At 33.9% G+C, this 11,141-nt stretch overlaps 2 protein-coding genes across 3 annotated transcripts; one reads left to right on the plus strand and one right to left on the minus strand.

Moving 5' to 3' along the window:
* The first annotated feature begins 177 nt into the window (after nt 1-177).
* On the plus strand, nt 178-3,738 carry LOC126686725 (uncharacterized). 2 transcript variants are annotated; one of them, XM_050380946.2, is made up of 8 exons: nt 178-244; nt 885-1,063; nt 1,145-1,207; nt 1,449-1,515; nt 1,675-1,775; nt 2,038-2,082; nt 2,297-2,767; nt 3,360-3,738. In XM_050380946.2, the coding sequence occupies exons 2-8, from the start codon at nt 929-931 to the stop codon at nt 3,528-3,530; spliced, it is 1,053 nt and encodes a 350-aa protein (XP_050236903.1). In that variant the 5' UTR covers nt 178-244; nt 885-928; the 3' UTR covers nt 3,531-3,738. The 2 variants fall into 2 exon arrangements, with proteins under 2 accessions (XP_050236903.1, XP_050236893.1); XM_050380936.2 differs by lacking the exon at nt 178-244 and adding an exon at nt 259-407.
* A 461-nt stretch (nt 3,739-4,199) lies between these two features.
* LOC126676261 (uncharacterized) lies at nt 4,200-10,655 on the minus strand. The gene is made up of 9 exons (XM_050370458.2): nt 10,431-10,655; nt 10,115-10,252; nt 9,799-9,936; nt 6,823-7,426; nt 6,422-6,737; nt 6,216-6,341; nt 6,065-6,132; nt 5,697-5,830; nt 4,200-4,727 (listed from the first exon to the last, which is right to left on the minus strand). The coding sequence occupies exons 4-7, from the start codon at nt 7,422-7,424 to the stop codon at nt 6,121-6,123; spliced, it is 1,056 nt and encodes a 351-aa protein (XP_050226415.1). The 5' UTR covers nt 7,425-7,426; nt 9,799-9,936; nt 10,115-10,252; nt 10,431-10,655; the 3' UTR covers nt 4,200-4,727; nt 5,697-5,830; nt 6,065-6,120.
* Nucleotides 10,656-11,141: the final 486 nt, after the last annotated feature.

The raw sequence follows: 11,141 nt of genomic DNA on the forward strand, positions 1-11,141 counted from the left end.
TTAAACTCTAAAATTTTCCTAGCAGGCCATCAAACCAGACCGTTTCTACTAAATTACCGATCAAACAACGAACGTCAGTTCTATTTGGTTCGGTTTTTCAATCTGATCCGGTTTTTATTCAGCCCTAGTTACACAGTTGGCAATCTGGTAATTAAGGAAAAATTAAAAGGGCATTGTAGGAAATAAATAATCAACAGTTTAGTTAGCTGAGTCGCTGAATCAGAAGCTTCTTGAGCCTTGCTGGGTATGACTAGCATTACTATTAAAGAGAGTCTCTTTTTGACTTTAATCAATTTTCTTTGAATTTCACCAAATTTCGCTTCCTTATAATATTAAACATATTTTCTTTATTACTACCAATTCCTTACACTTCTATTTGCTCATCAATCACTTGATTTTCTCTCTGGGTTAGTCTTCTTTTTTGGGTTTATAACTCTTAAATTTTGTGTCTTTTTTGCATGTTTTATGATTCCGGTTTCTGGGTTTTGTGTTTTGAAGTAATTCAAGATGTGGGCTATTTTTTATTTTTCAAGATTTTGGTAGGGGTTTTTATATATTGATAAGCTCTAAATTTCCTTTTTGTTCTTCATATCTTGTCGAATATTTGATTCTGTGAATTCATGTGATATTATATTGCTGGTTGCCTTTCTATCAACTATAAGGGTTATAGAATTTTTATTCTGTTTTTAAGTTATTTAAGTAAATGTGCAATATTTTATGCTGTGTTGGTTTTATGTGGATAATCAGATTTCTTTATTGAATTTGCTTTTCTAAGTTTATTAGATAATATGGAATTGTTGATGTTATGGAATTCTAATAATTTTGGTGTTTGTTGGTACCTCGAATTGTTTCTGATTGATGATAGAAAATGTTGATGCTTGCAGTTGTGTTCTTTCTCGAGAACTACGTTCCGAATAAAGCGTAAAGAATGCGTGCTCCGTCATTACTCGCACAATGCATACCTGGCTTGGTCCCTCAAGACCGAGCAAGCGTTAGCATTTCCAGTGTTTCAGATAGGGATGTGCAGCTTCCTTCTCCTGCTGTTGAGATTCTCCCTTCAAAGGTAACATCCTAGTCTTTATCCAAATCTGCTCATTACCAACCTAAATATGCTCATTACGCATTCTATTTTCATGCTGTGCAGATCGCTCACCCTTATAGATATGCAGGAGAGAATGTTGAATTGCAAGGGCTAAACGTCTTCAAGGTATGTAAATCATGTCTCTTATGACTGTACATTGCACAGAAGATTTTTAGTATTGACGGGATTTAGTTCTTTACTAGTATTTATGAAGCTTAGTTGCTATGAACCTTTCTTGTAAAAACTCCGATTGCTTGTATTGGAAACTGGAAAACCTTTCTTTCTCCCCTTAGGTAAAGCTTACTGTTTTTTAATTTAATAGTTCAGGTTTATGACCTTGGTTGATTCTCTTTTTGATCTTATTCAGGGAAGAGTTAGCGTTGCTGATATTATTGGGTTCACAGGTTCCGAAATGATATCATCAAAAAGTGACGGTAAGTATCTCACATTTCTTTTGTGCACTTCTAAAATTAACTTTTTTGAATCTGATTTGGCAGTGGACATATATTCATAGAAGCATATGATGACACTGTAAAAGAATTCAAAGTTCTGAAGAGAGTAGTGGTGACAGCTAGACCCTTCTTGTTTCGCAGGGTCTATGAAATCTTGGAACAGCTCTCTTGATCTTGTAAATGTCCTTAAGCATGAAATCCGCGATGGACAACTGAGCTTTAGAGGCAAGAGAATTCTTGAGGTAATTAATTAAGTTAATGAAAAACTTTTGCTACTTCTATGCTTTTTGTTAAAAGTTTTCCTGATTGCTCCCCGCGCCCAAAAGGGTAGATTTCTCCTCACATGTTTTAGACAGTCAAGAAACCTTATTAGTTCCTTTCTTGAGGATTTTTAAGAGCAATAAGCAGCCCTTATATTCATGTTGCTGTCATCGCTCTTTTCTCATTTGAAGTACCGAAAAATGTCAGCTGATGGTTGATCTTTCTATTTGGTGATTCTTACAGCTTGGTAGTAACTATGGACTTCCTGGGATCTTTGCTTGCCTGAAGGTAAACTCCATTGACCTTTTTTATGTTTTCCTTCTCGTATCATATTATTTCATTAAACATGTGTGCGTTTCTTGTCAAATATAGCCTATTAAGTATTAGAAATCAAATGGGCTTGAATTTGTGCACTTTAACCCTCGCTCTTTTCATCTTTTGTTGCAGTCTTTAAGACTAACCTTTTTATTGTTATATATGTTGACAATTGTGGTAATTACAGGGGGCTTCTGCTGTGCACTTTCAAGACCTGAATGCAGAAACACTAAGGTGCATGACTATACCAAATGTCCTTGCCAACCTTGAGCAGGTTCGGGAGAGGCAGAGTCGACAACCAGAGAGCCCTCTTACTCCATCAAGGAACTCTCTGTCACCGTCAGTCCACTTCTATGCTGGGGACTGGGACGAACTTCCAACAGTGCTGTCAATTGTGAGAAATGATGCCTTAGAAGCAACAACAGGCATGAACCTTAGCTTCTCTGAGGAGGATTTCATGGATGCATGTAGTAGCCAGGACGGTAACATCATAGGGCACGAAACTTCCTCAAGGCGATCAAGGAAGCTTTCGGGAAGCCGGGCATGGGAGAGAGCTAGTGAGATTGATCATGGAGAAGATGGCTATGATGTTATTCTGATGACAGATATCCCATACTCTATAATTTCTTTGAAGAAGCTGTATGCTCTCATTAAAAAGGTTAGTTGGTCAGCTTCTTGTTCCCTACTTTCATTTTGTATTTTCTTAAAGCAATTTTTTGTTACCAGTCTACTGATTATTTAGAGCTCAGTATTTAAAATAATAGAGGATTTACAGTTTTTTATTTGGGATGATCATTATGGGATAGGGTAGATTTTGTCCTAATTGCACATTATAAGTGAACTAAATTGAGACTTGTATGAGGCTTTGATGTGCTAGACATAGCTTGTTAATAACCTGACAAGTGGATTCTGGAACTTGCATGAATCTTATAGAAGTCATTAGAGCTGTTTTGATGATAGCAGAAATTTAGTGATGATAATGAACAACGAAATAATTTGTCATTTTTGTTAAACAGTTTTGACTGAAAGTCTGTAAAATTTAAAAGGAAGTTGTACAATGTAACAAATTTGATTCCGAGTGATTTTAATGCTACCAAATTAGGCAGACCGAGTTGAAAAATACATGCATTAAATAGTTGGATTGATGTCTTCCTGCAAACATGGTTTTTTGACAAGGTTAATTTAATAAATGATTTGCTGCTTGTATCGATTTTGATTCTTAAGTAATATATTTACTTGTGGAAAAGCAGTGTATGAGGCCTCCATATGGAGTATTATACTTGGCAACAAAGAGAAATTATGTCGGTTTCAACAATGGAGCTCGACAGTTGAAAAGTCTGGTAGATGAAGAGGGCATTTTTGGAGCTCATTTAGTTAAGGAGATGGCTGAAAGAGATATTTGGAAGTTCTTTCTCAAGTAAAATTTGCTAACTGATATAGATCCTCAATATCTACGAGTTCAGAATCCTAGTCTTGTATATTACGTATCAAAATTATCCTTCATTTTTTCTTTCTTTTCATAACAGTGAAAAATCAGAATTTAAGAGTTAAAATTAGTGATTTTTGTGTCATACCTATGTAATTCTTTTTTGTTTTATTTCACATACAAAATATATAAATTCTTTGTCAGATTTTTTACACTACAGTTTAGCTTGTAAATTACAATGTTCCAAAAATCTCGAGTTTAGATTCATATTATTTGCTATTCATTTGTCTGGTTGTATATTTTGAAGTTCTGGAGCATAGTTATTTAAATTTTATCATGAATTTTGAGAAATTTCCACGTTAAATCTTTCCTCTCATCAAACTATAATAATGGAATATCTTTCATTAATAATATTATATTTTCGTCAAATAAGGTAATAGAAAAAAAAATGATATAATTATTTACACGTCAAGAGAGATCGTGACGTATACGTATAAAATTAGAGATGATTGTGTTATACATACTCATTATATGATTTATATAGGGAGCTTTAGAGTCAATCAACACTCGTAATAAGAAATAGCTCACCAATATGATTTCCATAGGCAACTCTGAGAGTTTATATTTGTAACTTTAAGTTCATTAAAGTTAAGCAGTGGAATCATTCAAATAAAATCACTTAAACTATTTTACAGGAACAAACAAATTTTTAGTGATTGCAATCAGTTCATTATGAGAAATGCAGTTTTTTTGCAGGTCTTAACTATATAAACTGTTAGGAGTCTAAACATGAGAGAGCAAATCCTAAGGCTTCTCTACTTTGAATGTCTTATTTGCTAAGAACTATCATTGAGCTCAATTCAGGATTTAGTAGTTACTGCCTGCAAAACATATTCATTGTAGGATTGCAAGCTGCACAGAAACACCTGAGAAGATTTTAGATGCAAATCTCAAATACGAGATGTACAGAGTTACAAATGATCTGTTTCATCTGCAAAAGTATTTCCCGGTCTTTGATCCTCTGGTTTTTACATTTACAACATTGAGCCGACTATGAGCTGCCTTGTGCTCTTCTGTTTTCTGTTAATCTTCTCCGCACCATTTTCCCACAATGCAACAATGTCAAGACTGCGATAAAATAGAGAAGAGGAATGCCAACAATGCAACCCCCAGATGCTGAATTCTCCAGTGTCTATCAAGATGAACAACAACAAGTCAGCCTAATTCAAGCAGCAAATCAAAGTAACATTCAAAGTAATTATGGATCAAGACAAGTTCTTTCCATAGCATAAAAAAGTCACGAGCAGTATCTCACGAACTATAATCAAAGTGCATGAGTAATTCACAAGCAATCCTCCCAATCAAAATTAACATTTACTGCAAATGACCAATATGCACTCTGTCAATATCACACATGACATGAGCTTAGTTTTTCATATACCAGTACCAATATCAAGCATCTAAGTAATGTGCTGAAAGTACAATTCCCTTTATATCTAACTATTCTTTTTCTATATTCCAGCCCTCATTCAAGTGAAAGTCGGTCTACTTAAAGGAAGCAATAAATTTCTTCTATGTATATATATGCGCACAAACATGATAAATTGGATCAACCACCTATCTAAACTTTGAATTAATGTAGATTCTGGTCTAAAAATATGAATTTGTTATTAATGTCATCAATCTACAGTATTAAGCTTAAATCAGGGGCCACTTCAATTCTGTGATCAACAAAATTATAATCAGTCTTGCATCATTTACAGATCTAATATTTTGTCTCCTCAGTTTGCTGCTACCATATGTCATTTGATAAACAATCATTTACCAAAAATCTAAGAATTTTGATTTTACTTTGATTGAAAAGCTGTCAAGGTTTTCAAATTCCCATAAAACACTACAATTTTATGAAAATTCTAAAGTGAAAGTGCACCTGAAATAAGTGCCATTTCGGCAGCATATTTACCAAGCCACTATCTCAAATTTTGAAGTTATCTAATGGCCAAGCAAGGAATATATACTACTGTTGGCACTTAATTCTTGCTGTTCACAAGTTAAGTATTCCCAAATTTCAGCTTTCTGAGCACATATCGGATAAATTTAGAAAAGAAAAGATAAATGAAATGACATAAACAAGAAAAAAACCAGAGCTTTTTGTTTTTACCACCAATCCTGCAACAAGATGAACTATGGTGGCAAAACTTTGGTCCACTTTATTCCCTTCAGCATACCCATTAATGCAATGACCATTGAGTAAGTATGAATTGTAATTTGTAACAAATGCAAGAGCAATCATAGCTGCAATGTGTAAGAAAAATAATGGCTAGTGAGATAAACATACTTTAACTTAGGTTATAAAGTGCCTGTAGACTGCTTAGGACTAAAATGATATTTACCAATTCAGGTAAGTTCACATCAATAAACTGTAAAATCTAAATTAGTCCTAGCACAAGTCCAGATTCCAATCAAAGGAAACACATACAACAACGAAGTTTAAAAATAACTTACCAGAAACAAGGAAAAATGGAATACCTGAATTTTTCAACAAAGTCACACCTTCATTCTTCTCCATCAAGGACTCCATTACTTTAAAGTTCCTCCTACGGTTATATAAATAATAATCATTTAAATAAATGAGATATTTATAACTAGAAATATCTAAATTATAAACCAAACTACTTACTTTTAACAGTAAAAAGTGAGACAGTATGTTGCAGTCATATAAGCGTTTCTGAAATTTTGTAATTTGGCGTCCAAATATGTGCATGATCATTAGATCAGCTTCCCTAACTCCAATATGAGAATTAACCTGTAGAAGTAATAGTTATAAGCAAATTAGAAAATTAAGAGAATTATATCTTCTTCTTTTCTAAGATAAGAGAATCTTACAAGATCGCTTTGTTCATGAAGATGAGCTGATAAGTTTCTGCAGCATCTGAACATTGACTTGTTAACTGTTAAAATGCGGCCAGTATCCACATATGCTCCTCCTTGTAAATTTTGATTATAATTGATAATTGAAAAAACCGGACCATGTTGACTAGTTATTTTAGCCTTCCAACCATTTTGCGGGCCTAAATTGATAACAGCCTGCTCAAATAAACCTATAAATCCCCTATGTCCAACACTGCATTCAGAACATTTTCGAACGAAATGTCCTCTCTCGTCATGAGTTAAAAGTGCCACATGATGTGTAATTAGCCCGCTGTAACCATATCAAACATATGAAAGTTAATCAAATTGCTTACCAATTAAAAAAACTAAATAAATATATTATAAATAATGCATACCTTTGTCGACCATTATGAAGAATACGAAGAAGATCCGCCATATCATTAGGCAATTCTAATCCTCTGTTTAAGAGAATCTCTATAATACGATATATGCATAAGTAATCGTTACTGATGGCCTTTGGTGAAGCATTCATAAATTTGATTCTCCAGATTCTTAACCCAGGATTGGTTAGGTCTTGAAAAACTAAATTAGAAGTATCGAATCCAGTGGTACACAAACCCTTTCGGTGAAAGAAAACAATAACTTTGACTAGGGACCTTATAACTAACTTGAAGCTATCGGGAATGTAAGTAGTCTCTAAAGAAGAACCGTATGAAAATTTCATAACAGGCTGACTGTTTTCATCTAAATTTTCTACCCAATCAGTAAATGTCAAGTCAAAATCATCATAGATAATTTGTTTACCAGCAACATTTATTAGTTGGCATCTTAACAAATTTTTATGTGTTAGTCTAAATAAATGATAGTGATAATCATCAGTCATGCTTTCCGACGTAGAGGCTTGGTCGACTCTCATAGGATTATAAGGTGAATAGATAGTCCCGCGGAAATTCTCGGAATTGTATTCATATCGAATTTCAACTGCTCGGTTTTCCATTTCTACAAAAATAAAAGAAAAAAAATTACTGATGGTAAAGAAAGGAAAGAAACCAAGTAAATCAAATTCAGATTCAACAATTGATTTTATAATATAAATATAAAGTCAATTATTATTGCAATGTTCACTGTTCTGGATATGATCCCAGAAATAATTAAACTAAACTCAATTACTACAATATTTTAACTAAATTTAATCCAAACGCGCAATAATCTCAATGATTTTACTTACAGGATGCCATTTGTGAACAATAATGAATATCTAGAACTGGCAAAGCTTGACTTCAACATTTGCCAAGCATTACATCGATCGGAATGGGAAATATTCCATAGGTAGAGTTAACTTAATTAATTTATAACAACTGATTAGCTCTAAATTATCTATTTTCTGACATATATTTACATTAAACTATACAACAGTTGGTTTCAAGGATGTGAACTGGAAGATTTTGGAATAAACAGAAGAGAATTACTATTATCATATTTCTTAGCAGCAGCAAGTATTTTAGAACCAGAGCGATCAACTGAGAGACTTGCATGGGCCAAGACTACTGTAATTCTCCAGGCAATCAACAACTTTTTCGACGACAACAACAGCTCCATTGAAGACAGAACAGAATTTGTCCAAGACTTCAAAAACGGCGGCGTTTCAGGAGCTCACATCAATGGAAGGTACATAGATTAAAATAGTAATCATTTGATTATCTCCCACACATAACCATTATTCTTAATTTGTCCGACATAGTCCAACTTATCGAACTTTCATGATGCTTAATTTGTCCAACGTAATCATATGATTAAAAAATGGAATGAGACAGTTTGTCGAATGCATGCAGGACAGAGAATTTAAAGAAAAAATCCGAAAGGATAATATGAATTGAAGTTAGTGTTTATCACTTTAGCAAATTAATAATCATATTAAATTGCAGGAAGTTGGAAGAAAAGACAAGGCAGGAGCTTGTCAGAATAATGGTTGGAACCCTAAATGATGTCTCATTGGATACACTAATGGCTCATGGGAAAGACATTAGCCACAGTTTACGTCATGCTGTGAGTTTCTTTCAACTTCTACCTAATAATTTCATTTCTTATCAATTCCTTAGCTCTGTTTTGTGATTAAATATATATATTTATAGTGGGAAGAATGGCTCTTGAGGTGGCAAGAAAAAGATGAGAAGAATCGAGGAGAATGAGAGTTGATAGTGAAGACAATAAGTCTGGCAGCTGGGAATTTGGTGTCTGATCCTTCAAGATTTGAACAACTTTTTCAGCTTACGGACAGAATTTGTTCTCAGCTTTCTCATTACAGAAACAACGAGGTTTGTTTATTTTATTACTGCCGGACTTAGTTCACTGAATCGGACTTTGAATAATTAATAATATTAAACCCGAACCGGGTTAAAGACCATGAACAAATATGACTAGGGGTCTGTACTAGGTTCTTTTCAAAGAGACCTTCTTCCTCTTAAGGCTAGGTGCAATGCAATATGCCTCAGTGTTTGTGAGATGTCCCCAAGTTGTAACATATACATACAAATATAAGAGAAACTGACACATGAACAGAGATTAGGAGAGATGTCATAATGAAATCAAAGCATTTGATGCCACTCATTATCAGACAACAACCTACCTGTCAATTCAGTCCAACAGTACACCTTACGTTATCGGTTCTGTTGGTGCAAAAAGGTTAAGAGACAAGTTCATTTTTTTTTCTATTGAAAAACTGAGTTAGATGCCATTAGAAAGCCTAACACTCTGAAGTTTCTCAAATACGATAGGTTAGGTAAAGCTAAAACAAGAGCAAGTTAATCAAAATCATTGGCGATTAGCCCAAAAATTGAGTAAAATGCTGTTTTTCTAATACCAAAAAATAAAAAACATTATTAAAAAAAAAAAACATAATTAATGAACACTGCATCTGCAAGCAAACAACAACAATTCCGCTAAAATAATAATAATAATAATAATATTAAATAACATATTGACTCGCGCTACTCACAGAAATCACTCGAATAAGCACATGAATGTTTATTTTTTTCTAGAAAGACAAAAGAAATCAGAATTTGAAGACTTAACACGGAGTAATCTGATTGCAAAAGAAACTATTGAAAACAAAATCAAAGCAGCGAATGAACTAAAAAATTTGTTATAAATTCAGGTTCTCCATTTGGAAAGACAATGACAAATTAGAATAATCCTATTGAAAACAAAATCAAAGCAGCGAATGAACTAAAAAATTTGTTATAAATTCAGGTTCTCCATTTGGAAAGACAATGACAAATTAGAAGAGTGCTATAATGGTAAAGAAACGAAAGAAACCAAGTAATTGCAAAAAGAAAGTACGAAACCAAATAATGGTGAAAAAGAGTTCATACCGATGACTGTGCTGGTAACAGGATGGTTCTTGAGTTCTCCGTTCAGGGTGGACTTACTGGAGCCGAAGGAGTTTGTGCCAACACAGATACAACCGGTAGGCGGAGACTTAACACGGAGTAATCTGATTGCAAAAGAAACTATTGAAAACAAAATCAAAGCAGCGAATGAACTAAAAAATTTGTTATAAATTCAGGTTCTCCATTTGGAAAGACAATGACAAATTAGAAGAGTGCTATAATGGTAAAGAAACGAAAGAAACCAAGTAATTGCAAAAAGAAAGTACGAAACCAAATAATGGTGAAAAAGAGTTCATACCGATGACTGTGCTGGTAACAGGATGGTTCTTGAGTTCTCCGTTCAGGGTGGACTTACTGGAGCCGAAGGAGTTTGTGCCAACACAGATACAACCGGTAGGCGGAGACTTAACACGGAGTAATCTGATTGCAAAAGAAACTATTGAAAACAAAATCAAAGCAGAAAATGAACTAAAAAATTTGTTATAAATTCAGGTTCTCCATTTGGAAAGACAATGACAAATTAGAAGAGTCCTATAATGGTAAAGAAACGAAAGAAACCAACTAATTGCAAAAAGAAAGTACGAAACCAAATAATGGTGAGAAAGTGTTCATACCGATGACTGTGCCGGTAACAGGATGGTTCTTGAGTTCTCCGTTCAGGGTTGACTTACTGGAGCCGAAGGAGTTTGTGCCAACACAGATACAACCGGTAGGCGGAGAAGATTCTTGGCTGAAGCAACTCGAAGATACTGATTTAACCGTTGTTGATACTGATGATGATTTAACCTCTGTGCCGGTGAACAATTCAAACACGATTTGTTGAGTTAGGGATTTGTTGAGTTAGGGGATGTTCTAATTTGTTCAGAATTTAGGGTTTGGAGTTAGGGATTATAATGCATTCGATTGTTGAGAAAGAGGTGATGGACAATCACAATTTCATATTTGTAACGGCTATGTCCATCACAAATATTTGCAACGGACAAATCTTTCACAGGATTTGTGACGGATAATAAATCCGTCATTAAAATCCGTAATAAATCCGTCAAAACTCCGTCACTGATATCTTTCTAAAAAAATTCATACCCAAAAAAATTTTCCGTCACTAATTCCGTCACAAAAATACAAATCCGTCACAAATTAGTGACGGATTTTTCCGACCTATGGCAAACCCATGACATCTCATCGTTGACTTATGGGAAATATTAATTAGTGGCAAATTGTAAAAATTGTCAATTTTTTTAATATTAAAGTAAGATTAAATATAAAAATGAAAATGCCTTTTTAAGGAAAGATTGCACTATATTTTTTATTATGTTCATTTAAGT

The sequence above is a fragment of the Mercurialis annua genome, linkage group LG1-X (assembly GCF_937616625.2).
Source record: "Mercurialis annua linkage group LG1-X, ddMerAnnu1.2, whole genome shotgun sequence".
NCBI lineage: Eukaryota > Viridiplantae > Streptophyta > Magnoliopsida > Malpighiales > Euphorbiaceae > Mercurialis > Mercurialis annua.

Excerpts from the sequence above, each read along its gene's own strand:
- LOC126676261 (XM_050370458.2), bottom strand. The coding sequence starts at position 7,424 with ATGGAAAACCGAGCAGTTGAAATTCGATATGAATACAATTCCGAGAAT. Across the intron at positions 6,738-6,822 it reads CTTCATAATGGTCGACAAAG|CGGGCTAATTACACATCATG; the intron begins GTATGCATTATT and ends ATATGGTTACAG. Across the intron at positions 6,342-6,421 it reads TTCATGAACAAAGCGATCTT|GTTAATTCTCATATTGGAGT; the intron begins GTAAGATTCTCT and ends TTACTTCTACAG.
- LOC126686725 (XM_050380946.2), top strand. The coding sequence starts at position 929 with ATGCGTGCTCCGTCATTACTCGCACAATGCATACCTGGCTTGGTCCCT. Across the intron at positions 1,208-1,448 it reads AAGGGCTAAACGTCTTCAAG|GGAAGAGTTAGCGTTGCTGA; the intron begins GTATGTAAATCA and ends GATCTTATTCAG. Across the intron at positions 2,083-2,296 it reads GGATCTTTGCTTGCCTGAAG|GGGGCTTCTGCTGTGCACTT; the intron begins GTAAACTCCATT and ends TGGTAATTACAG.